Genomic DNA, 25,783 nt, shown 5'->3' with positions numbered 1-25,783 from the left:
CAGGGCAGTGGGAGGCAGAGGGCTGAGGCGCAGAGCAGGTCGTTCTATAACTGGGTCAATTACTTAGTGACCAGCACATGTCTGAGAGGAAGGCCACATCTGCTTTGCTGTCCTGGAGGCCCAGATCACCTGTCCGGTAAGGAAGAAAGATGTTTTCCTCTAGGTGAGGAGTCACCGGTGGGAGGGGGAAGCAGCTTCCTCCCGCTGATAATGCATTTTCCCTTCTGATTGCAGCCTTTCCTCAGCTCCTGCCCTCCTTGCTGATGCAAACCTCTTCCCAATCACCTCCACACACCCCTGCTGCCCCGAACGGGAGCCTGTGAGAAGCTTGCACACCTGGCGAGAGGATCAGGTGGACCCAGGAGAAAGATTCCGTGGCTCAGCCAGCTGCGGCGCCTTCCACAACTTCTCCAGCTCCCCACACTGGGAGTTGGGAGAAACTGTCCCAAAAGCAGGAGGGGAATGGGCGGGGTGAGGATGGAAATTCAGATTCAGATCCAAGAGCCGATTCTGAATTGCTTATGTGTGAAAAGAGACACTGTGGCTGGGAGGAGAGCTGCGGCTGGTGTTCCCATTTATTTCCCAGGCTTGATGGCCAGGTGACACTGGAGAGTCTAACCCCATTGCTCTTCTGACACGGAGCGGTGTTCCCCTGGACTCCCCATCACCGTGGAACAGAGAGCCTTGGCCAGAGGAGAGACTTGGCCAATGATGACTAATGAGAACCGACATTTCTTGAGCACCTACTACCTGTAGCAATTCCTACGCATTTTCTCAGTGAATCCATCCAACAATCCCAGGAGGTAGGTGCCATGACTATCCCCACTTGACAGATGAGGTAACTGAGGCCCAGAGAGGTGGGAGTGGAGGTCTGGGTTCCCACCAAGCCTGGAGATTGCTCTTGGCACTCCTAGTTTGAGCTTTCCTTGTCTCCTATCCTGAGAGGTAGGACTTGCCTCCACCATCGACTTTGTGTTGTCTAGTGTTTTTGGCAACACCGCCAGGCCAGCACGCTCACACTCGGCCTGCATGCATGTGTGTGTGCATATGCATCCTTATACGCACTCACACTTCCTCAGACTGCACCGCCTCCCTGATTTGGCCCGTGTCTGGCACATAGTAGGTGCTTAGACAACCTAGGTGAGGTGCACAGGCAGCCTGGTCGATGTGATATGAATAATCCCACTAGACTTGCTGCACCCCAGAGGCAGGACCCAGTGGATCTGTCACCATGGGCATCCCCAGGGCTGGGGGATGCTGGCACACAGTAGGTACTCAGTGGGTAGCCCACAATTGCCCAGAAGATGCCCCCTGAGCTCGAAGCTGGCAGGACTGGGCAGTTACCCACTCTCACTGAGAAAGGGGTGCCAAGGCTCCTTTGCATCCTGTCTCCTGAGCCTGAGGAGTCCTCAGAGACTCCGAAATTCATGGCAGTGAGCAGCAGTGGGTCCTGCCTCTGGGGCTTCCAGACGACAGACCGGCTGCCTGCGATCCCTGGCTCTCTGCTGCTCCATGGAGGGTGGAGGGGGCGAGCTTCCTTCTCACAGCAGAGACCCCTCCCCGGGGAGCTGAGCAGCTTTGCCTGGAGGAGCCTGGACTCTTCTGGGCTGAGCTTTGCTGCTTTCCTCTCCCTGTCATGCTGCTGGAACTCGGGAAAGAGACATTTCCATGGGAACTCACGGATTGGAGGGATCCCAGCCAGGCTCCCGGTGGAAGAAACTTTGCAGAGAAAGGCACGGTGGCTCAGTAGTATTTCCACCCGGTCCACAGGGGCTGTTCTCACTGCCCAGGGCTCACATGCCATGAGCCCTGGAGAAGGCACCAAGTCACTCCCAGCTCCCAGTCCCTGTATCTCCTTTTTTTTTTTTTTTTTTTTTGGCTCTGTCACCCAGGCTAGAGTGCAGTAGTGCAATTTGATCTCAGCTCACTGCAACCTCCACCTCCCAGGTTCAAGTGATTTTCATGCCTCAGCCTCCCAAGTAGCTGGGACTACAGGCACGCACCACCACGCCTGGCTAATTTTTGTATTTTTAGTAGAGATAGGGTTTCACCATGTTAGCCAGGCTGGTCTCAAGCTCCTGACATCAAGCGATCCGCCCACATCAGGCTCCCAAAGTGCTGGGATTACAGGTGTGAGCCACCGCGCCCAGCTAGTCCCTGTATCTTTTGCTGGCAAGTGGAGACTGCAATGCTGGTTCCCTCCCAGGTCTGTTGGGAAGAAACATTCTTGGAATGATAAGCTTGGGACCGAGACCATGTATCAGTGAGCCCAACCATGAGGCCTGGATTCAAATAGGAGCCCTGCCCTCCCAGAATAACCCAGGACACATCCTTCAACCTCGGGATTCTCGTCTGAAGAATGGCCAGGATAAAAGTCTCTTTCACAGAGTGGTGGTTAAAGCAGAAATTGGAGATCGTCAGTAAACTGCTGTGCTTCGTGCCTGAGTGTGTAATACCAGAGCCACCTTGTGTTAAGCACTTTCTAGGAGTCAAATTGATTTCAAGCATTAGTTCACTAAATCGTTAGACCAAGCCGAGGTATTGGAGAACATTCTAACCTCCATTTTCCAGATGAAACAACTGAGGCTTGGCAAGGTGAGTCACAGAGCCAGGAATGGGACCCCAGGGCTGCTTGACCCTGAAGCCCCAGATTTCAACTGTGACTGTATTAGGTGCTCATTTAAGATCTGGAAGGACCGACAAGGTTCAGCCACCATCCCATTTCACAGCTGAGAAAACTGAGACCCAGAGCAGGGAAGAGACCAGTTGAGTCACAGAACTGCTGGTGCTGGAACCAGGCCTAAGGTTCCACAATTGCTGCTCATGTTTATCGAGCACTTACTGCGTGCTAGGTTTGAAATTGCTTTCTGTCTATCGTTGTAGATCTTGACCATAACTCTAGGAAGATGGAGACTATCATAATCCCATTTTGCATTTGGGTAAAGTGAGGCAGAGAAGGAAGTAGCTTACTCAAGGTCGCACAGCTAATTAGCGGGAGAGGCACAACTCATACCCAGAGAGTCAGGCTCTAGGGCCCTCATCCAAGCCACTCTATGGCACTGCCTCCCAGCCAGGGCAGGCTGGCCTTGCCCGGCAGCCTGGGGCCTAGGCCGACTTGCCTGCCAAGGGGGTGGGATCTGCATGACTCCTACGGTACGGCTGCCACTGGGCAAGGCAGGGTGCTACTGAGCTGCAGTACTCAGGGAGACGGGCACGGAGCTGGGACTGGCAAGCTCCGTGTGCTCGAAGGCCATTAGCCCCCTGCCTCTCCGAAGAGAAGTTTATCCAACAAAATGCAGGCAAGCAAAGAACACGTTCCGCTTTATGTGTCTCTTGTTGTAGGCAGTGCACATCTTGGGAGACGTGTGGATGAAAGGCGCCATATAAAATGCAATCAATTATGAATCACCATTACTGAATTAATCACATGTATGATTAATACAGTAATAATAATTAATGGGAGTATGGTCTAGAGATTAGAGCTGAGGACTGACAGGGAGGGGTCAGATTGCTTCTAGCAGCCTCTGCCACTGCCTGGAGGTGTCACCTTGGGGAAGGCTGCAGGTTCCCCCTTCCCCTACCTTGGCAGTAGAAGGGGCCCCAGGATGTCTTGAATACCCCTAGATGGTCCCGGGCACAGGATCTTACCACTTCCTTAACAGCTGCATCTCAGCTGCTCAAGGTCAAGGGGACAAAGAGTTTCTCAAAGAATCAAAATCTTGGCCTGGCATAAGTGAACAGAGTGAGCGAGGAGAGGGGTGAGAACTTGGTAGGGGTGTCCTTTGAGCTTGCACTTGACTTAAATCAGCAATGTGAGCTCATTTTTTCTGTCTGTCGGTCTGCATCAGGACGTGTCTTCTCTTGGAAGTCCCCAGAGGGCCTGGACCTCATCTGTTACCTCTCATTACAAAGCTAGTAGATCATTTTTGCTTGTGACTTTATAATTTCCTGTTACTCATCTATACCATGCATATTTCCTCATTGTAAAGGAGTCAAGCAACCCAGAGAGGATATCTATAATAAAGCCCATTGGTCCCCCCTCATCTCCCCTGTTCATACTTTGGTGTATATCTTCATTGTCCACATGTATAATGGATGTGTCCATATATATAGTGGACTTGTATACAATCATATGGATATAATCATAGATATGTATGGTTATATACAAATCCTTTTAAAAAATATAGATGGAATAAAATTAAATGCATTGTTCTGCAGATGCTTTTTGATAGCAAATTTCGCATACACAATTCAAATTAAAACTGTGCATTGGAGCCAAAATCCCACCAGTGAAGAGGATGATTAGGCTGCTGGTGAGAGGGGAGCCAGCGGTTATTTTCGGGGAGATTCATTAACACTTTCCTGCCCCTGGTGCTCAGCTTCTTTTCATGGCTGGAAAAAGGTCATTTTGCAGAAGCTACCTTAATGAAGTTTAAAAATGGACGTCCCTCAACCACCTGGTCCCCACGTGGCCGAAATCCTATTTGTTCCCTATCTGGGAAAATAAGTGCTTTATTGTTCACTTGAAAGGAACATCATCTCCTGGAGGCTGCTGTGGAGTGCAGTCAACCCAGGATCATAGCACAGGGACCACCCTCCTGGGCAAATCCCCTCATCGTCAGATGGGGAAACTGAAGCCAAGAGCAGGGAAGGGATCTCCCCCAGCCACACACAGTGTGGTAAGTGCTGAGCCAAGAAAAACCCATTATCCCAACTCTCAGTGCAGTGCTCTTTCCATTATCCTGGGGTCTGGAAATGAGACCAGAAGACAGCTTCTGGCATAGGTCCCCGAAAAAACCCTGTTGGCATCAGCTTGTTGCAGAGGCAGGGAGTATTGAGGGGGGTGGGGGCTGGCGGGGAGGCACGTTAAAAATCGTTTCTAGTGGCACATATCTTTGCATACGGGTCACTGCAACCCTCCTGGCAGTGCTAGGGAGGAGGCACCCCTGGTCCCTCTGCTGTGATTAGATGAACTACAAATAAGAAGCGGCCCCTCCATCTCTTTGGCTGTTCCCGACAGCATCCAGTCCACAGTGATGATGGAGGAGCAGGGCGGTTCCCAGGGATTGATGACCCTGCCCCCGGGTGACAGCAGGCTGAGGGCTGACCCTGGTCATCACTCACCCTGTGCAGGAGCCCCACAGCCTGCCCTTCACTGCTGCCTGCAGGCTGAGTGCTTAAAAATCACGCCCCTAAGATCTGTTCTCTTCTCCCAAGGAGCTTCCTCCTGCATAGAACAGGTAACCAGGGGCTGGCCCATGTCTGCCTTCCTGAGCTGCTTGGTGGGATAGGCCCATCTCCGGTGGTAGGCATCTGAGAGCGTGTGCAGGTAGAGGCACACAATGGCCCTGTTTTGACCCTTCTTTGAAAAAAGAAGGATTTACCATTCATCTCTCACATATGGGGAAACTGAGCCCCAAAGCAATCTGGGCCGTGTTCCAAGTTAATCAGCCAGCCAGGCCAGTGACAGAGCATCACCCAGGAACCCAAGAGCCCTGCCTCCCCGGCCAGAGTCCTTAGCTATGTGACCTTGGGCAAGTTACTTAACATCTCTAACTTGAGGCTTTGCTACTAGCAGTGAAGTCACTGGGCTTTGGCGAAGATTCAGTGAATAATGCACACAAGCTGGTTTGCATGGAGTCTGGCATAAAACAGGTGTTCAATAAATATATTATTATTATTACTATTATTATTACAGCAGATGACAATCTTTAATTCTGCATCCTCTGCCTGTTATGTCACAATATTCTAAATATTATTCAGCAGTATAACTCCCTCTCCAGTTTTCAGGGCAGCTGAGAGCAGGGAAGGGTTAAGGTGGAGGTGAAGGGTGGCAGTAGGGCCGGGCACTGAGGTGCCATGTCTTGCTCCATTCCCAACACCCTCTATGACCTTGGGCTGGTCTCTCTCTCTCTCTCTCTGCCTCTCTCTCTGTCTGTCCTCAGGCCCTTTGTTCTTGATGCATCCAAATGATAGTGCTGGCTGCTCAAGGCTGCAGTGAGCCCACCCCAGGAGGCCAGGAGTGTCCGAAAACCACATGTGCTTTTGGAAGATGTGGAAACTCTCCCAGAAGCCCTGGGAGGCAGCCTGGTAGGAAACCACCCGGGGGTCGGAGAGTACAGGGCTGCCCGATGTGATGTTGCCAACTGGGTGGCCTCTGCCCTGGGTTGCTGCTACGGGAGCCCTCCCACACCTGCCTCCCATGCTTGCAGGGGAGGGAGGCAGAGAACCCCTTAGCCAGGCCCCTCCTGCCCCCCTACTCTGCACTCTCTGCAGAGCTGGCTTGGCTTCGTCAAAAGCAGGGCCCATCAGGGTGGAGGCGGCGATGTGTCAGCTGGTATTCAGGCTCTGGTTGTGCGCTCAGATCGCTCCCCCTCCCCATCTCCCCAAATCCACCCACCCACCCCGGTACCCACTGCTTGGGGCCTTCTGGGTGGCAGCACTTCACAGGGAGAGACCGAGGAGCAGCCCTGAGCCCCTGGCTGTGGGGGGTGGGGGAACTGACTCACTTGGCCCCCCTCCCTCGTGCCGATGGGGCAGCCCCCACACCCATGGGTGCTGGCACCCCAGCAGGCCCCCGGGTTTTGGAAAAGGAAGCTGCAGCCCGGCTGCGCCTGACCGGAGCCGGCTGAGGATGCGCTCTGGGCGCAGGGACCCGCTGGCCCCCGGGCCGGGAGGCGATGTTTAGGCAGCGACCCCCCAGAGGCTGCCAGGGCCACCCTGGCCGCGGGCCCGCGGGGACTCCCCTGCTCGCCGCGCCCCTCCCCGGGCCGTGGCGCGTCCCCCGAGCCGCGCAGTATTTCCTTCCTGCACCTTTAAGAAGACCGTTGCTCCGTGGTGGGATGGTGTGTTAAAGCCACACAGAGGAAGTTACGCAGCCCGGATCAGACCGAGAGATAAAAGCCCCGATGGTGATCGTGAGTGATGGCAAGAGGATTTAGCCTCGGCATTAACTTGGAGCGGAGTGCAGGGGGGCAGTGAAGCGCCCGCCATCTGGCCCGCGCCGCGCCGGGGGGATGCCCCGGCCTGTCTCTTATACACATCTAGATGTGTATAAGAGACAGAGGGTGGCGGTCCTCGGCCCTCCCGGGTCTCCGCGCCGGGAAGCCGCTCCGAGCCGGGGTAAGGCGGGCGGGGAGAGCCCGGGAGGCGGGCGGGGGAGAGGCTGCAGCTTGGCCAGGCTGGTTTCATTTTTAAAGGGCTTCGGTGACCATGCAGGCTTGCCCGGGCCCGGGAGCCACTTACAGCGGCCCGGCAAAGGCTCGGATGCAAAAGTTGTTTGGTGGCGGCTGCTACGAGCTGAGGACTGGAGTCGCCCCAGAGGGGTGTGTGAGGGTGCGTTCTTAGCAGCATCTTAAAGGGGTAGCTTGTCTTTCTGGCCGGCTTCCCCCGGGTCCTTTCCTTCGCGTGTGTGTGTGTGTGTGTGTGTGTGTGTGTGTGTGTGTGTCTATGTGTGTCGGGGAGGGATGTTGCAAGGATGCTCGGATGTGTCTCGAAAAAGGAAATTAACCCTACTCCCGCGCCTCTCCCCCACCCCAATTTCACCGCCACCGCTTAGAACCACCCCCATCCCGTGCCCTCCCATCTCTCTGCAAACTGGGAGCCTGTGAGTTGCACAGAGAAACTCCCGCGGCCGGGGCTGAAAACTTCTCCTGGCGCCGGGAGGGGGTCGGGAGGTGAGGGGGCGCAGGCACCGGCTTGGGGCCGGCGTGGAGTCGAACCTGGAACTGAGCGGCGCGCAGGTTGGGGGAGCAGAGGCGGCGGGAAGGCGGGAAGAGAGGACCGCGGGCTCTCAGGGTCCGCCCGCTCTGGAGTAAGTTGGCCGTCTGGGCTGGGGGCGGCGGCAGCCGGGTCGCCGCAGTCTACAGCGCCGGGGCAAAGGATCCCACTAGTTCCTGGGCGCCCTGCTCGGTGTCTTTTAATTAAGTGAGGCAGTGCCGAAAAAGGGGGCACCTCAGTCCGGGCCGGGCCTTTATTACAGGCTTAATTATTAATTGCTCCCGTGGCTTGCACGCAACTTTGGGAAGACAAAAAGCAGCTGCGGGGCTGCCGGGTCGTCGGTGTCCCAGGCTCGCAGCCGGCCCGAAGCACTGACTCGACCCCGGCCCCGGCCTCGACCCCGCCCGCCGGGACCCACCCGAGGCCGGATGCTCGCGCCCGGCCTCCCGCGCCCAACTTTCCAGGGCTCCTGCGGGCGGGGACCCAGGGGCCAGATAAAGGGCCCGCTCCGGAGCAGGGGACACCGGGGCCGCCGGAATTAGGACGCCCGCCGAGGCTGCGGTGAGCGCCGGTTGCCCGCTGGACCCCGCCCGGGGCGGAGGACGGGAAGGTGACCCCGCCGGCCAAGCTCCCTTTCCCTCCTGGCAACCCCCACCCTCCCCCGAAGGCAGATTTCACCCCCCTCCGCCGCCCCTGCCGGGGAGGGAGAGGGAACCCCGGGGTGGGCTGAGTCCCCTCCAGTCCCAGGAGCCCCCAGCGCCCTCCCTCCGGTGCCCCCAGGGGCCCCGCGCCCGCCGCGGCAAGTTTCCCACACGGCGAGGGCGCAGCCGGCAACTCCAAGAGGAACCTGCTGGCGAGCCCAGCCAGCTCGGGAGGCGCTAATTCAATAAGACAGAGAAATCTGAGTTCAGAAATCCTGATAAAATCTAATTTTCGGGTTTTAATACCTTGGCTATCAGCCCCCCTCGGTTCCTGAGGACTCTTAAAAGAAAATAAAGCACATTGATTCTATTTGTTTCTGGGAGCTGCAGTTTCTTAATAATATCAGGTGAAGATAAATTTTCCACGGAGAAAACGATCCTCCGGGATGCAGCCTTTTACTCTGAAAATTTCCCTGCCGACTCCTCACTCTCTGCGCTCCTCCTCGTTATCCGGGGACTCCTGTGTCTCTTCCCCCCTTCTCTTTTTTCTTTTTGGCAGAACCCGCCTGTAATATTCGTGTGCTGAGCTCATAATTCCCCCTGCGATGCCAGCAACGCCCAATTGATTGACTAGTTGTAAACACATTTTTCCCCTGGCAGATTTTGTTGTTGTTAGGGGTTTTTTTTATTTATTTATTTATTTTCCAGGGAATGCGTGGCATTTAAACCAACAGGACTGCAATTAATAGATTTGCGAGTTGCGCCGCGCGCGCCGCTCGCCCCAGCCTCCCGGCTTCCGGGCCTCGCTGCCTCCCCGCGCCCGGCGGCGTCCAGCGCCCTGCAAGCCCCGAGCAGCCGCGGGTCCTGCAGCTGAAGGAAGGCGGCAGCTGCGCCCTCCTTGCAAGCCGCAGCCCGGCGTCCTGGTTGTCCCAGCAGCCAGGAGCTCCCTACCTGTTAGTGAACAGTTGGGAGTCGACTGCTGGAAGAATTAATTAGGAACGTGCTGTGCTCTGGGCAGCGCGAGCTCGGGTAGTGGCATCCAAACCTTTGCCGGCCGCGCTATTTTATTTTTACTACATTTTCTCAGGTTGCAAAAATAGACACCGGGCACGTTCTTTCTGAGAGTTTTCTAGCAAGGAGCGCCTTCAAGGCCGGGCAGGCTCTATAACAGGTTCCTCTTTAAACAGCCAGAGGTGAGACGGGGAAAATGGTCCTGGCTGGGTTCTCATTCATCTCCATCAGCAGCCCTTCACCCAGAGAGAGGGGCAGGGGTCGCCCTGACGCAGATGAATGAGTCCCATGCCTGGAGCCCTGGGGCCCTGGCTGGGGGCTGCTCCCAACCTGAGGTGCTCAGGGCAGCAAGTGTCCGCCACTTCGGTTTGTCATTTTTGGCAGGAGCGTTTTTCTGTCTGGGTGGAGAATGGAGTTTCATGGAAGCACAGTTAACTCTTCAGGGGCCTTGCATGCACAGAAGGTGAAGAGGATGTCAGGGGAGAGCCAGGCTCAGACTGGACATTTGGGGCGGTTTGGGAAGTCAAATGCAATCATCGGAGGCATAGTAACCAGAATAATTAATCATGCAGGCACTTCTGCTGTAACTTATTGCAGTAACCTTTGCCCTATTGGCCAATATTTTTGGCCAGAATCCCATGCTGGCTGGACTTGGATTCTCCGGGTGATGTATCCAGTGTCTGGAACACACCACAGTACTGCAGTCACGTTATTTCCCGATGTAACGTTCATGTAACTGGCATCTATTTTGATATAACAGTTATATCTATTTTGATTTTAAATAATTAACAGAAGCTTAAAATAGCACAGCAATAATCATAATAGTAACCTGTTTATAGACCTACCCTCTAAGAATGATTTGCAAAATGCTGGCCTTGATCAGAAAAATCTGAACTCACAAAACAGTGTCACCTCTTTGGCAGTCTTCAGTATCCCTAGTTTCTTACAGTTAAAAAAAAAAATTAAATTTGCCATTTCAGATTGTGCCTATGATTGGGGAGCTGTTTCTCAGTGCCTGGCTCTTCGTGGTTGGCCAGCACGTGGAGCACTCTGTTCATCTGTACATATAGGTATGGGCTCATCTGCACCTATAATTACATTCTCATCTTTGCCTTCAACAACTTTGACATTCTGACTTGACAGTCACAGTATTTTAAAGCAACCATTAAATCTTGGCTCCTGGAGATGCTTTCAAAAGTCTCTGACCCCCAAACAGGGGCACTTCTGCTGAACTAACCCTCCCATAAATGAGAGAAAAATGCATCATCTTTTAAAGAACATGCCCGATCTCCAAATGTGCAACTCTGATATTAATAAAAATAACCCGGTTTTCTCGGGAGACTTTGCTAATGCAACCTCATTTTTTGCACATTTTGCCGGAGAGCTTTTGTTCTTATACGTCTCTATTCTCCCCCTCTTTAATTTGTTGCAGGTGTTGTTGCTAATGAGCTCTCTCTCTCCTCCCCTCTTACAATGAAAGACAAGCCAGACCCCAGGTACCTGGATGGATTGAGAGCTGAGATCTCAGAAACTTCATAATAAGTTGCCGATGGCTACCAGCCAAGGTCAGCTGGGCCCCATTAGTGCCGGCCCCCACCAAAGCAGAGCCAAATAGCCTTCTCCCCGGTTAGCACCTCAGTAGCTTTTTATTCTAGTCCAGTCACACAGCTGTTGCCACCTTAAGCTCATATGAAAGAAATCTCTTTTATTGGTCTGAGAACCCAAGTCCAGTCCCAAAGAGGGAACATGTTTCCAGCTAACATGTCCACCTCCTGATTTTATTTTATCTTTACAATGCAGGCTGGAGGGTTGTTTTGCAGTGGTGTTGAGCACGTCACCCATTAAGAGCCCTTTAAAGACCTGGATTGATTGGAAGGACAAAAATTAAAAGCAATCTGATCCGGCCTCATGCAGGATCCCTGCGGATTTCCTCCTTATCCCATTTCCATCCACTCTCACAATTTGAGAGTCTGCCTGATTTGATCAGATTCACCTCCGGGGGAGGTGTGATGACAAGGTTAGGAGGACGTGAAGTTGTGGGCAACTTTCTGATCTGTCCATCAGCGGTCTGAGAAACACTGGTTCTGAATTTTCCATATCGGCCTTTTGGAAACAACAAGTTCCTCGCTGTTTGCAAAGCTTCAGTGCTTGGGTCCCTGGGACACCCGGCCACCCTCGCCTGGTAGATGTGGCATTTCCATGCTGAGGCCACAAGTCCCGCCTGACCCCGTCGCTGCCTCTCCAGGGCTTCTCTGGGCCGCGCCCCTGCGGACTGCGCAGCCATGCTGCACCTGCTGGCGCTCTTCCTGCACTGCCTCCCTCTGGCCTCTGGGGACTACGACATCTGCAAATCCTGGGTGACCACAGATGAGGGCCCCACCTGGGAGTTCTACGCCTGCCAGCCCAAGGTGATGCGCTTGAAGGACTACGTCAAGGTGAAGGTGGAACCCTCAGGCATCACGTGCGGAGACCCCCCTGAGAGGTTCTGCTCCCATGTAAGTCCACTTACTGCTCTTTTGCTTGTCCAGGCCAAGTGGGAGGAGGTCTGGAGTAGATCCTTGGGGTGGATGAGCAGAGCCGGGAGACTGAGATGCAAGGCTGACTTTTCTGCCTCTTGACCAGGTCTGGACCAGACCTGGACCAGGTCTTTGTCCCACCTTGGAAATGTGTCAAAACAGAGGCCACCCTGAGGACACTGGGGTCATGTGCCATTGTTCTCTGGGGTAGGGACATTCTTGGCCAGCTGGCCACTAGATTAGTTCCCTCGGGAAGCCCATAGTATTCGGCTCCCCAGCCTTGAGGGTAAGCCCCACCTCCTGTGTAGGAAGTCAGCATTCTGGGCGAGTGAGCGAGATGCTACCTGCAACATGATACCCCTCTGTTCATCCTTTCTGCGGTGCAACCTCTTAGCCCCCTCAATCCAATCCAGCAGACTGTACCATGAAGCTAGAGCATGCCAAGCACTGAGCTGGCCCTTTGCATGGGGAGGTTTGACGGAGGCTCAGAGGGGATTCACAAAGGAGGAAGTTGGGGGTCAGGCCGGGGCAGACAGTGCAGCTGGGTCCCCTTCCAGTTCCATTCCTACATGCAATGGCGATAGCCTCCAGATAAGTCCGGGGAAGGCAGACATTCAGGCGTTGTCGCTTGCCTCCCTAGTTAGAGAAGGAGTAGTCCTAGGGGCACGGAGTACTTCAGTACTCAAGTAATGTTAACAGCAACAACAACAGCAGAGATGGTTGCACGCGAGCTGCCTGAGTGTGTGGGCTGAGCCTGATGCTATTGCCAGGAGTCCTCCCTTCAGCCAGCCAGGTGGATTCTGTGTTGTATAAAGAAGGAGTGTCAGGGGAGGGCTCTGACCCAGTGACCTCTGTGGGCTTCTGTTCTGTCATCTGCAAAATGGGCACACTAAGAGCACACGCTCCTAGGATCATTGTGAGGAGTTTGTGGTTTAATTAATGTAGGTGAAGGGTTCGGAATAGGACCTGGCACAGACTAAGCACACGCAGATGTTAGCCACTGTCATTCCGGTCATACAGGTCGGGTAACTGAGGCAGTCCAGGGGTGGTGGGTGAAGGCATCTGGCCAAGGTCACGCTCCAGGAGGTGGCGAAGCTGTGATTCCAGCTTAGAGTGGCTCCAGTGTCTCTGAGCTAAGCTGCTTCCCGCTGGGCAGTGCTTTGCAGGCCGTCCCTGAAGGCAGGGCAGAGCCGGGTAGGACAGCCAGGCTGCAGGAACTCACAGGAGGGGGTCGATGCCATCCCCCAGGCAGCTTGTGCCTCTGCATGTCCTTGGAGGAGCCTCCAGGTCTCCGGGCTTATGGTGGGGCTGACCCGGTGCCCCCACCTCAGAGTCCTGAGGACTCGATCTCATGGGCCGGCTTTGCTCACATCACAGGGCAGTCAGCCCGAGAAGGTAGCTTCTTACTTGGGCTTGTCGGTGGCGCTGAGGCTGTCGTTGTGGGTGGTGGCTGGGCCAGGGCCAGCTGGGGAGAGAGGGAGGGAGGGAGGGAAGAAGGCGGCACGAAGCCAGGAGCTGGGGCTGGATAGTCTGTGGTCATAACTGCCCGGGGGACCGCAGGGCCAAGCAAGGGGGCTGGGCTCTGGAAGCCAGGAGGAAAGCCAGGATGGGGGCTGGTGCTCCATCCACATCTCAGAGCCGGTGGGAGGGTTCTCTACACACTCCCGGGCACAGTCAACTTCTGTCTTGTATTAGAGTCTTGACTGTATTTTTTCTCTTAAATATTAATCACTGCCTCAATGTGCTTGGGGGAGCAGTTAAATCATAATTCTAGAACCAGCTTCGAGTCGAGGACTTGAGGTGGGGAGATGACCCTCAGAGGCAAGTCTGAGGCCCTCTCCTGGCCAAAGCTGGCTAGGATGTCGTTGGCCCTGGACCTCTGCCCCGCCCCCACCCTCAGAGAGAGAACCTAGCGCAGTGGGCAGCTGCCCTGGGGAGGTGGTCACCCCTCCCAGTCCCAGTGCTGGCAGAGCCTCATCCCAGGCAGCCGTCCTCAAGCCCTGGGGTCTGGAAGAGTGCACTCTCCCATCCCACCCCCTGCTCCTCTCCTGGGCAGACAGGTGGGGAAGGCAGGGGAGAAAGAGTAGTCCCTCCACAATCTACCACATGGGCGAGTCCTCAGTGTCCCGCCACCTGTTTGATAGACTTAAATATTTCATCATGGGCTGCCATCCGGCTCTGCTTTGATTACAAATGTGCGTCCGATGAGGATGGGGAGGCCGCTGTGGCAGGCTGCCGGCTTTTGGAGGGCTGGCTTTTGGAGGGGTGGTTTTTGGAGGGCTGGCTTTTGGAGGGGTGGCTTTTGGAGGGGATGGTTACTTCCAGACAGATCTGGATTCAAACCCTGATGTCACAGTTTATTGTGGCTTCCCTGGGAGGGTCCGGGCAGGTCTCATTTAATCATCTCTAGGACGCTCTGAGGTGGGTCCTACTCTAATCTCATCTTAGGGATTAGAAAATGTTGCCTAAATCCTGCCAAGGTCACTTTGTTGAGAAGGCAGGCTGGGAACTGCCTGTGGCCAAGGCCCATGCCCACCCACCAGGTGGCACAGCCTCCCCTCTCTCAACTTCTGACCTCTCTGAGTTTCACTGTCTTCCTCTGCCCAGTAGAAGCCATAATGTAGGAGCGTCACGGTGCTGGTGGGACAGCGCAGCCTGGCCACGCTGCCGTGGTACGCACAGACACATAGTAGGTATTCAATGTGCAATACTAGTCACTGGCTTATTACTGTTGTGATTATGGCCTTGGTGACTTTCCTGGCTTCTCTACTTCCCCAGAGTCCTTTGCCTCTCCCCAGCCTTGGGGACACCACGCCTTGTATTTCTAGTCTCTGGCAGCAGGTGGAAGATGCAGGCTGGGGGAGCTTCCATGCCTAAGCCCCAGCAGCTGTTGTTAACCAGCCACCAGGGGGCGCCCTCATGGCGGCCAGATGCCCACTGCCCCCCTTAGCCTTGCCATCACCCATGGGTCCTTGCTCTCCTTCGCCCCTTCTGCAGCGGGTGCTAGGTGTGTCCTAACATCCAGCCTACGGGAGCGCAAGCCTGGCTGCACTCTGAGGGTACAAGAGGGGCCCGGGGCGGACAGCCTTTTCAGATGCAGATTGCAGACCCTCTCTCTCTCCCAGGCTTCTTGTCCTTCAGCAAGGCCACCTGAGAACTGAATTGTAAATTCCAGCCTTGCAAGGAAGGGGAGGAGGCTGAAAGACAAGATAAATGAATAAATAAAAACCTATTGGCTCTAAATGCACAATGAGAATTAATAGGGATGAGCTCTCAACCGAGGATTCTTGGGCAAGGACAAAATTGCAATGAGGGCTGTGGGAGAAGAGAAGCCGCCCCCACCCAAATTCCCAGGGCCTGCCCCAGAGGTCAGCCCGGCAAGGCTGTGGGCCGGGGAGGAAGCAGGAAGGGTGGCGGGCAAAGGCGTCTCAGCCCCTCACAGGGTAACAGCTGCTTGCAGGACCCCTTCGAGATGGGGAGGGCATGACTGGCATTGGGAGGTACCCCTTAGCGCTCTGCAAGGCAGGGCTCCCGCCGGCTACCAGTGCTCCCCGTGACAGGAAGGGGGAAACCGTTCCTTTGTGCCTTGGAGACAAAAGCTGGCCACCCGAGACTCAGGGGCAAGCTGATGGGCAAGAGAGAGATGGAGAGAGCTACTGCCCAGGCAGCCTCACCTTGATAGAGGTGCAGAATCCTAGACTCCGCCCCACACCTGCTGAGCCAGAATCTGCCTTTCAACAGGAAGTCTCTGGAGCGCTGGGGTGGGATTGGTCCACGGTGGTGGATGAAGCCTGTCATTGACAAAGTGGCCTGAGGTCTGTGGGTCCCATGGGGTCTGTGCAGGTTAAGGGGAGGGCATTGCTGAGGGGAGACAGGAGCCAACAGGAGAGCAGCAGGGGTCCTGGGAATGGGGGAATGGAGCTGGGAGCCTCGCTTACCAAGGCGGGGCGGGGGATCTGTGCTTCTGAGCAGGAGCCAGTGGAAGGTACCAGAGAGAGGCAGCACTAGCTCCTGACAAGAGCTACAGGCCTGGAATCTGAAGCCCTGAGCTCACATCCCAGTGTTGTCACTTGGGGGCTGGGTGGTCTGAGGTGAGTCATTCAAATTCTTCAAGCCTCAGTTTCCCTATCTGTAAAAGGGGTATGATCGTGACTGCCTTGCCCACCTCACTGACTTCCTGGGAGAGGAAATGCCTCTCACAACATACCGGAAGGTGCTTGGCGGAGACTGTAAGTTCTGTTCTAGTGTGAGGCTTGAATATTATTGTTTATCCAATCTTGATAAGCTTGATGTTTCCACATTGACGTGGGTGACCATTCGAATTTCAGCCATGTTGGAGTCTCTGGCATACAGAGGCGTCTTGGCTTTGGTGGACAGGAAAGCCGAGGGCAGGCTGTGAACGTGCATCTTTGAACACACATCTTACTCAGTTAGAACCTGCTTTAGCTTCTCTGTGCCTCAGCTTACCCAGCTGCAGAGCAAATGGTTCCATTCCTCCCCCAGGGGGTCTGCTGGGCTGATGAATGCAGATAGCAGGCAGGTCCTGGAGTCCTCGAGCCACTCCCCACCGTGACATTGAACACCACATGCAGAATCAAGGTCAGAGACACTCTGCCTCCTGCCGGACCTCGATGATCATGAGATGTTTCCATCCAACAATGCAGAGCTGACCAGCCCAATGGCTCTGGCCTCCTTCCCCCTCTGTGTTTCTGGCCGTAGCCTCCCTCCTCTCGCCATCACACCCATCCAGTTGGTAGGTGTTTCCAGGTCTGACCTCATGCCAGGTGCAGTTGTGATGGGAAAGTGAGATGACTAGAGAGAACTGAAGCGAAAAACAAGAGAAAACACAACAGACATTGAAGACAATGCCCAGCTAACAACAAATGGTGACAGCGGCACCTGATATGACAGGAGCTGGGGAAGGAGGAGGGCGTGCCCCTGCCCATGAGCTCTCCCGGCCACTCCAGCCTTGGCCCGTGCTGTCTCCTCCACCCGAAGGCCTGCCCCTTCCTTCCTTTGTTTTCAAGGCTTCCACTTCTACCCAGATAACCCTGGCTCCTTTTTCAAGGTTCAGGTTGGACCCCACCTCCTCCTCCAGGAGGCCTTCTCTGACTCCCTTGCCCAGTGAGGTGAGGAGGCCCCGTTTGGTCATCACCCTGCTTACTGACTGGCCTAGCAGTGAAGAGCTCTGGCCCTAGGGATGGAGAGTTTAGAATCCCGTGCTGTGTGATCTTTGATGTGAGACCTAACCTCTCTGAAGCTTAGTTTCTCCAATGGGAGCTATTAATAGAACGTGCATAGGAGACTGTCATGAGCACGATGCTCGGCACACAGTAGGTGCTCACTGCGTGCTGGCTGTTGGGACCAATTCTCTAACTTTAGATGTCTACTTTCCCCCTGGACTGTGAGTTCCTCAAAGGCAGGGCTGTCTCGCTATCTTTGCATCCCCAGCACCTCCCTCTGGGCTTGATCAGTGCTCAGTAAGCATTTCCTGAATGATTGGATGCATGCGAGGAAACATGGTGTGATCAAGGAACGCTTCTCAGAGGAGGTAGGATCAGGGCTGAGTCTTTTTTTTTTTTTTGGAGTCAGAGTCTGGCTCAGTCACCCAGGCTGGAGTGCAGTGGCACGATCTCGGCTCACTGCAAGCTCCGCCTCCCGGGTTCACGCCATTCTCCTGCCTCAGCCTCCCAAGTAGCTGGGACTACAGGCGCCTGCCACCACGCCCGGCTAATTTTTTGTATTTTTAGTAGAGATGGGGTTTCACCGTGTTCGCCAGGATGGTCTCGATCTCCTGACCTCGTGATCCACTTGCCTCGGCCTCCCAAAGTGCTGGGATTACAGGCATGAGCCACCGCACCCGGCCAGGGCTGAGTCTTGAAGGAAAAACTGGGGCTTGGGTCACAACAGAGGAGACCCTGGAAGCCCCTGATTCTCACCTCTGCAGTCCCTGTTCTGTGGGATTTGCAACTGGATGAAGGCGGGAGGTTTGCACAGCTTTGTCCTTAAGTCAGTTGCAAGTGACTTTGGCGCCTGAGCTTCACCAGCCGTTAAAGCCACTCAGTCTCTTGAAATGCCCGAGGCAGGGCCCAGCCTAGGACAAGAATAGTTCCGTGAAATGACATCTTGTTGCACAGTGAAGTCTCCCTCCTGGGCAGTAGACAATGAGAAGACCGAGGCCCGGGGCCCACGGAGTGAGATCCTTGCTTCTGACTTCCCTTGAGGGAATGGGGTTGAGTCCAGACACCCCGTGGAAGGCAGGCAGCCATGCGAAAGGGCCCAGCGGGGACATCTTTCCAAAGAATGTCAGAGACTTACAGACCCCAGACCTTTCTGGTTTGCGCGTCCCCACCTTCCTGGGCTGTCTTCCTCTATGCTCCCTAGCCCTGATGTTTAATCCATTTCCCTGTTTCTCATTTATTGTGGGTATAATCACAAGCTGCCTCCAATCCCACCTGCAACGAGGCAGGCAGTGGACGGACGGACGGACGGACAGGCAGGCAGGTCGCACCATGCTGTGGATGTGAACTTGGGCTTCCGGCGGGAGCAGACGGGACTCGGGCACATCCCGCACTTCTGGGATGTGGAACTTGGGATAAGTCCCTGGTGACACTAAGCCTTGGTTTTCTCGTCTGAAACTGGGCGTGGCGCTGGACACAACCTCAAAGGAAATGTGTACGAATAAGATGAGACCAGGTGTGTGATGCCCTCAGCTGGGTGCCAGCACAAAAGGAATGCTCAAAAAAAGGGCCAGGCGTGGTGGCTCACGCCTGTAATCCCAGCACTGTGGGAAGCCAAGGTGGGTGGATCACCTGAGGCCAGGAGTTCAAGAATAGCCTGGCCAACATGGTGAAACGCTGTCTCTGCTAAAATTACAAAAATTAGCCGGGCGTGGTGGCGCTCGCCTGTAGTCCCAGCTACTTGGGAGGCTGAGGCAAGAGAATCACTTGAACCTGGGAGATGGAGGTTGCAGTGAACCAAGATCGTGCCACTGCACTCCAGCCTGGGCGACAGAGCGAGACTCCGTCTCAAAAAAAAAAAAGTTGCATTTTTATTTTTTTTAATTCTAGGATTTAGCTTGAGGGACAGAAGAGGACCCCACAGGCCAAACCCACAGCCAGAGGCACAGGCTGTGCGCTCAGAGGTGGGCCTTGCAGGATGGGAAGGGTCAGGAGAGTGAGGGTGTGGGCGGAAGGAATGGTTGGTGCAGAGATGCAGGGAAGGGGGCCGGATGATTCCAGAGGAAAGTGTGTGGGTGACAGACAGGAGACAGTCCGCACCCCTTTTCCACCTCATCCAAGCCCCTGTAGGTCTATTACTGTGCATCTGACTGGTGAATAGTCTGAGACTTCTCAAAGCCCACGGAATGTAGGAGCTGGGGTTCAGCCTTTCTGTGTCTGGCTCCTGACCGCTCGCTAGGGTTAGGAGGGATTAGGCCATGGGCTCTGAAGAAGCAAGAGGGGCAGGAGGGCAACTGAGAGGCAATGGTGGGAACTCAGAGCAGGGAAACCCTGCGCCACGGGGCTGGTCCAGAGCTCACCAGGCTGGACCACGTGGGCACTGAGCCGTGGCCCCTGACCGGGGCTGACCTGGCCAGAGTCCCTGTGGCCAGTGCTGATGCAGGGCTCCTTCCTGGAGTGGCCGGGCGATGAGGAATGGGAGAAACAGCAGATGATGCAGGAACCCGTTCTGTTCGGCTTTGGTTTGCAGGTTCCGATTTGTTTCTCATCAGCAGCAGATTTGCTTAAATATATGAAAATGTGTTTCTAATTCCCCGAGCACACACCAACTGCTGGCGGGGGAGGGGGTAGTGCATAGGAGCAGAATGAATGCCACGGGGAGCCAGAGTTCTAGGCCCTGGCTGCTGAGAGACCGAGGATATGCCCCAGCCTCAGTTTCCCCAACTGAGCAACAGGGGGTTTGGCTAGATTAACCAGTTCATTCGATGTTCCCTGGTGATTGCCAGGTACATTCTGGGAGTTTAGGGAAATCCAGATTGGTCAGAGACAAAACCACACAAAACGGTGGACTCCGGTGCAGACAGAGGGATCCCAGATGTATGTACCTCGGGCTCAGCATAGCAATAAAAATTTTAAAAAAAATTTTTTTTTTTTTTTTTTTTTTTTGAGGCGGAGTCTCGCTCTGTCACCCAGGCTGGAGTGCAGTGGCCGGATCTCAGCTCACTGCCTCCCGGGTTTACACCATTCTCCTGCCTCAGCCTCCCAAGTAGCTGGGACTACAGGCACCCGCCAACTCGCCCGGCTAGTTTTTTGTATTTTTTAGTAGAGACGGGGTTTCACCGTGTTAGCCAGGATGGTCTCGATCTCCTGACCTCGTGATCCACCCGTCTCGGCCTCCCAAAGTGCTGGGATTACAGGCTTGAGCCACCGCGCCCGGCCCATTTTTAAGAAGATTTTAAAACATTTTTTAAACTCAGGTGAAATTCACATAATATAAAATTAACCAGTTAAACAATGTTTTGGCAGGTGCAGTAGCTCACACCTATAATCCCAGTGCTTTGGGAGGCCGAGGCAGGAGGATCACTTAAGGCCAAGAATTTGAGACCAGACTGAGCAACATAGTGAGAACCCATCTCTAAAAAAAAAAAAAAAAAAAAAAGTCTTACTGTGTCTAACATAAAACTTGCCTTTTAAACTATTTTACAATATACAATTCAGTACATTCACAGTGTTGTGCAACTAGCATCTCTACCTAGTCCCAACACGTTTCCATCACCCCGATAGAAAACCCTGCACCCGTTAGTTACTCCCCATCCCCTTCCCCTGCCCCTGAAAACCACAAGTCTACTTTTTATCTCCATGAATTTACTTATGTTAGACATTCCGTACCAATGGAATCAGACAATATGAGGCTCTTTGTGACGGCCTTCTTTCACTGGCAAAATGTTTCCAAGGTTCATCCACATTGTCGCGTGAATCAGTGCTTTGTTCCTATTTATGGCTGCATAATATGCCATCGTGTGGACACACCATATTTTGTGTATCCATTTCCTAACTGATGGACATCTGAGCTGCTTCCACTTTCTGGCTATTAGGAGTGATACTGCTGTGGACATTTGGGTCCCAGTTTTTGCATGTGTGTATGTTTTCATTTCTCTTGGGTGTCTACCTGAAAGTGGAGTTTCTGGGTCACAAGATAATTCTATGTTTAACTTTTTGGGGAACCGCCCAACTTTTCTACAGGTGCTGCACTTCTTATGTTCCCACCAGCAATGTACGAGAGTTCCAGTTTCTCCAAATCCTTGGCAACACCTCTTATTTTCTGGTTTTGTTTTGTATTATTAGGACTAGCTTAGTGGGCATGGGGCAATATCTCATTAAGGTCTTGATTTGCATTTCCCTGATGGCTAATGATGTTAGCCATCATGTGCTTATTAGTTGTTTTTTGTTTGTTTGTTTGTTTGTTTTTGTTTTGCGTTGTTTTAAGACAGAGTCTCATTCTGTCACCCAGGCTGGAGTGGGGTGTTGCAATCTTGGCTCACTGCAACCTTCACCTCCCGGGTTCAAATCATTCTCCTGCCTCAGCTCCCAAGTAGCTGGGATTCCAGGTACACACCACCACACCCGCCTAATTTTTGTGTTTTTAATAGAGACAGGGTTTCACCTGTCTCGAACTCCTGGCCTCAAACAATCTGCCCACCTGGGCCTCCCAAAGTGCTGGGACCACAGGCGTGAGCCACCACCCCCAGCCTATTTTAACTTTAATAAACTCCAATGTATGTATTTTTTCCTTTTGTTGCTTGTGTTTTTGGTGTCATATCTAAGAAACCATTGCTAAATCCAAGGTCAGCAGTATTTACCCCCATGTTTTCTTCTAAGACTTTTATAGTTTTAGCTCTTGTATCTAGGTCTTTGATCCATTTTGAGTTAATTTTGCATCTGGTATAAGGGAAAAGGTCTATCTTTATTCTTTTGCATGTGGAGATTCAGTTTCCCCAACACTATTTGTTGAAGAGCCTATTCTTCCCCCACTAAATGTTCTTGGCAACCTCACTGAAAATCAATTGAGCATAATCTATGCACTTACTTCTGGACTCTCAAATCTCTTTTTTTTTTTTTTTAGAATCAGAGTCTTGCTCTGTCACCCAGGCTGGAGTGCAGTGGTGCAATCTCAGCTCACTGCAGCCTCCACCTCCCGGGTTCAAGCGATTCTCCTGCCTCAGCCTCCCAAGCAGCTGGGATTACAGGCACTCGCCACCACGCCCAGCTAATTTTTGTATTTTTAGTAGAGACAGGGTTTCACCATTTGGCCAGGCTGGTCTTGAACTCCTGGACTCAAGGGATCCGCCTGCCTCGGCCTCCCAAAGTGCTGGGATTACAGGCGTGAGCCACCGCGCCCGGCCTCAAATCTATTCGTCTGAAGCATCGAACATTCTATGTGCACTACTTCATCGAACCCTCCGGGATAATCCACACAGTAGAAACTATTACTCTCCTGTTGTGCCCATTTTATAGATGAGGAAACTGAGACTCCAAAACTGAGTGAAGTCAAGACTCAAACTCAGATCCCAGTCATTTAATGCCTATGCCACAGTGAGGCCTGAGGAGGGGAAAAACCCAAAGGGTTACCCTCTCCTCCCTCTCCCCACCCTCATTTTCTTCTCCTGCTTTCAGGCTGGGATGTTAACTTGGATTCTCAGAGCAGGGGCCTTGGAAGGAGATGCTGTGACTTCTCTCTGGCCTCCAAATACCTCCTCAGCCTCCACTCCACCTCCGTCCCTCTCCCACACAGCCAGGCACTGTTCTATCCTCTTCTTTGTCGCACAGTCAGTGCTTGCATGTAGCAGGTACTTAATAAATGCTAAAGATAATTATCCATCATTTCAAATAGAGACACACAACTTAGAAGGCATGCTGGAGATTGTCTAAGGCCAGAGAAACCCCAACATCAATAAGCATGGTACAGCGAAATTGACGGCTCCCGGGAAAGGGGACCCCAGAAGCAAGTGGCTGGTGTCCCTCCACCTTGCCCTAGGCCCCTGAGTTCCCCAGTCCACCCCCAGGAAGTCCTGGGCTCCTGTGAAGACAATATAAAACCACTAATCAGGTCAAGTGCAGTGGCTCACGCCTGTAAATCCTAGCACTCTGGAAGGCCGAGGCGGGTGGATTGTCTGAGCTCAGGAGTTCGAAACCAGGCTGGGCGACACAGTGAAACCTTGTCTCTACTAAAAATACAAAAAAAAAAAAAAATTAGCTGGGCGTGGTGGTGATGTGCACCTGTAGTCCCAGCTACTCAGGAGGCTGAGGCAGAAGAATTGCTTGAACCCAGGAGGCAGAGGTTGTGGTGAGCCAGGATTGTGCCACTGCACTCCATCCAGCCTGGGCAACAGGCGAGACTCCTTCTCAAAAAAAAAAAAAAGAAAAAGAAAAAACCACCGATGAGACCCATCCCTCTCCCTTCTCATTTCCTATGGGGAAACTGAGGCCCAGAGGGTTGGAGTGACTTCCTTGAGCCCCCATGAGGAGCTTCAGACCCTGGAGGCTCCACCCCAGGCCAAGGGCTCTCAAAGAGGTAGACTGGAGCCATGAGGACCCTCCCCAACCAGGTCTCTGTCCATCTACACACGCCCTGGATCTGACTTCACGTGATGGCATCTGGTAGGGGACACGGGATGCCTGCCCAGATGCCACTGCAGCCAGCGGGGGCTGGAGCTGCCTCTTCAGGGTCAGTGAGGGTGATGCATCCACTTCCCAGCCTGCTTAGGTGAGCTCCCGCCTATGTGTCACTACTGGTGACTCTGGCACGGCTCAGAGCCAGATCTTGGGGGCCCTGAGGGGATCAAGAGCGCGCCCTAAGCCCAACTGCCAGCCGTGGTCCTCTCTGTGGTGGAGAGCGTCACGGAAGGTGGACAGAAAGAGTGCTCTGTGCCAGGAGGGCGAGGCCGGATAGGATGGTGGCGGGAATGCTGGCGGTTGCAGCAATGCCGGCGATCATGGCGTGGGTCTCAGTGGTGTGCTGGACGCCTGGGAGCCTCAAGAGTGAGGCTGGGGCACACGTGCTTCCGTCGTGCCACACACCAGTGGTGATTCAGAGAAAGGCGCTGTGCAAAGCAACCCATGCGCGCGGTTTTTTGCCTGCTCATAACAGGACGGAGCCAGGTCAGGGTGCAGATGAGGAGAGGGAGGTGCGGGGAGGGGGAGACGCTGACCCAAGTTTGCACGGCCAAAACTAGGATCAGTCTCCAGGGCCTCCGTCACCGTCCTGTCCTGCCTTCTGTCACACAGGAGTCCAAATGGTCATTCTGAAATTGAGAGCTAGCTGGGCTGGGATCTCACTGGGTGGCCACAGAGGGGTCCCCTGACCTCTTGGGGTCTCACTGGCAGGAGGGAATTGTATTGGAATATCCAGGGGTGTGGATCCCTGTGAATCTAGCCCTGGAGTGTTCCAGAACTGCTCACTTTGTGGAAAGGGACTCGGGCCTGTCTTCAAGGACCCGGCATCCTTCTCTCCCAGTGCAGTTTATCTTGGGGACCGTTTGGGCCTCCTCAACCCCTCATTCCACCTCCCTCCTGCTGCCCAAGTCATTCGTCCACTTGACTCCAAGAGTCGGCTGGGGAAATAAAAGGATATGAAACACGACCAGGCATTTTCCCTTGGCCAGAGCAGAAGTCTGCTGTCGGGCAAAAGGTGAAGAAGAGACCAGTGAGAGATGAGCCCACGGTGCTCCTGCCCTCTGCCAAGGCAGGCCGTCCTCTGCTGCCAGCCTGCGGTGGGGGCGGTGTCCTTCTGGGAGGTGTCCCTCCCTCTTGGGGATCAAGAGATGGCCAAAAGCAGGTGGAGAAGCCTGTTATCCAGAGCGCACCTTGTCTCTGTCCCTGTCCCCACTCAGGCACAATCCAAAACCTTTGCCCACAGTTCTGGGACTGGCACTGTCCTGGGGCCCAGCTCCTAGGGACGGGTGCTTCCCCAGGCACTGGCTGCCAGGAGCTGGGTGGCCCCGGGGAAGTCCCTTCCCATTTCAGGGTATAGACTTCCTGCCTATAAAATGAGGGAGTCTGCAGGTCAACCTCAGAGTCCCGCTGTACCCCCAGATTCTGCTTCAGAGAGAGAGAGAGAGAGAGAGAAGGGAGAGGTGAAATAACCTCCCAGCATCCAGGAAGACCCGGAGGGGAGAAAGGCAGGGAACCAACCCAGAGAACCCTGGAGCAGGAGCTTCTCACTTTTAATGGTCATGGCCCCACTTGAGAATCCACGGTGCTCTTCACAGAACCATGCATGTGCACATGTGTGTGCAAACGCTGGGCTCATGCAGAGGCACACACACACAGATAAGGTTGCAAACACTTTCAGGCACTTCCCAGATTACCCTGAGTCCACTGTGGTCACTTTCGGTCAACCATCTGGCCTGAGCAGGTTCTGCCCTCTGGGGTCTCCTTACCCTCAGGGAAATCAGGCTTTGGTTTCCTGTCATTGACAGGTCCAACTGTCTCAGGACTTTCTTTTTTTTTTGAGACAGGGTTTCACACTGTCACCCAGGCTGGAGTGCAGTGGTGCAATCTTGGCTCACTGCAGCCTCGACCTCCTGGGCTCCAGTGATCCTCCCACCTCAGCCTCCTGAGCACCTGGGATCACAGGCATGCACCACCATGCCTGGCTAATTTTTGTATTTTTGTAGAGATGGGGTTTTGCCATGTTGCCCAGGCTGGTCTTAAACTCCTGGACTCACTTTCTTTCTTTTTTTTTTTTTTGAGACAGAGTCTTGCCCTGTCACCCAGGCTGGAGTGCAAGCGGCATGATCTTGGCTCACTACAACCTCCACCTCCCAAGTTCAAGCAATCCTCCTTCCTCAGCCTCCCAAGTAGCTGGGATTACAGGCACCACCACCATGCCTGGCTAGTTTTTGTATTTTTAGTAGAGACGAAGTTTCACCATGTT

General features: G+C 53.9%; 1 protein-coding gene across 1 annotated transcript in view; it reads left to right on the top strand.

The window, feature by feature from the left end:
- Positions 1 to 7,061: 7,061 nt before the first annotated feature.
- NTNG2 (netrin G2) overlaps positions 7,062 to 25,783 on the top strand; it is a 96,339-nt gene continuing 77,617 nt past the window's right edge. Inside the window, exons 1-2 of the mRNA XM_012001595.1 lie at positions 7,062 to 7,122; positions 11,172 to 11,866. Coding sequence (XP_011856985.1) covers positions 11,654 to 11,866 — 213 coding nt within the window. The 5' untranslated portion in view covers positions 7,062 to 7,122; positions 11,172 to 11,653. The remainder of the gene's footprint in view (positions 7,123 to 11,171; positions 11,867 to 25,783) is intronic.

The sequence above is a fragment of the Mandrillus leucophaeus genome, unplaced genomic scaffold, assembly GCF_000951045.1.
Source record: "Mandrillus leucophaeus isolate KB7577 unplaced genomic scaffold, Mleu.le_1.0 Scaffold665, whole genome shotgun sequence".
Taxonomy (NCBI): domain Eukaryota; kingdom Metazoa; phylum Chordata; class Mammalia; order Primates; family Cercopithecidae; genus Mandrillus; species Mandrillus leucophaeus.
Note: the sequence above shows the minus strand (reverse complement) of the source record. Positions and strands in the feature narration are given on the sequence as shown.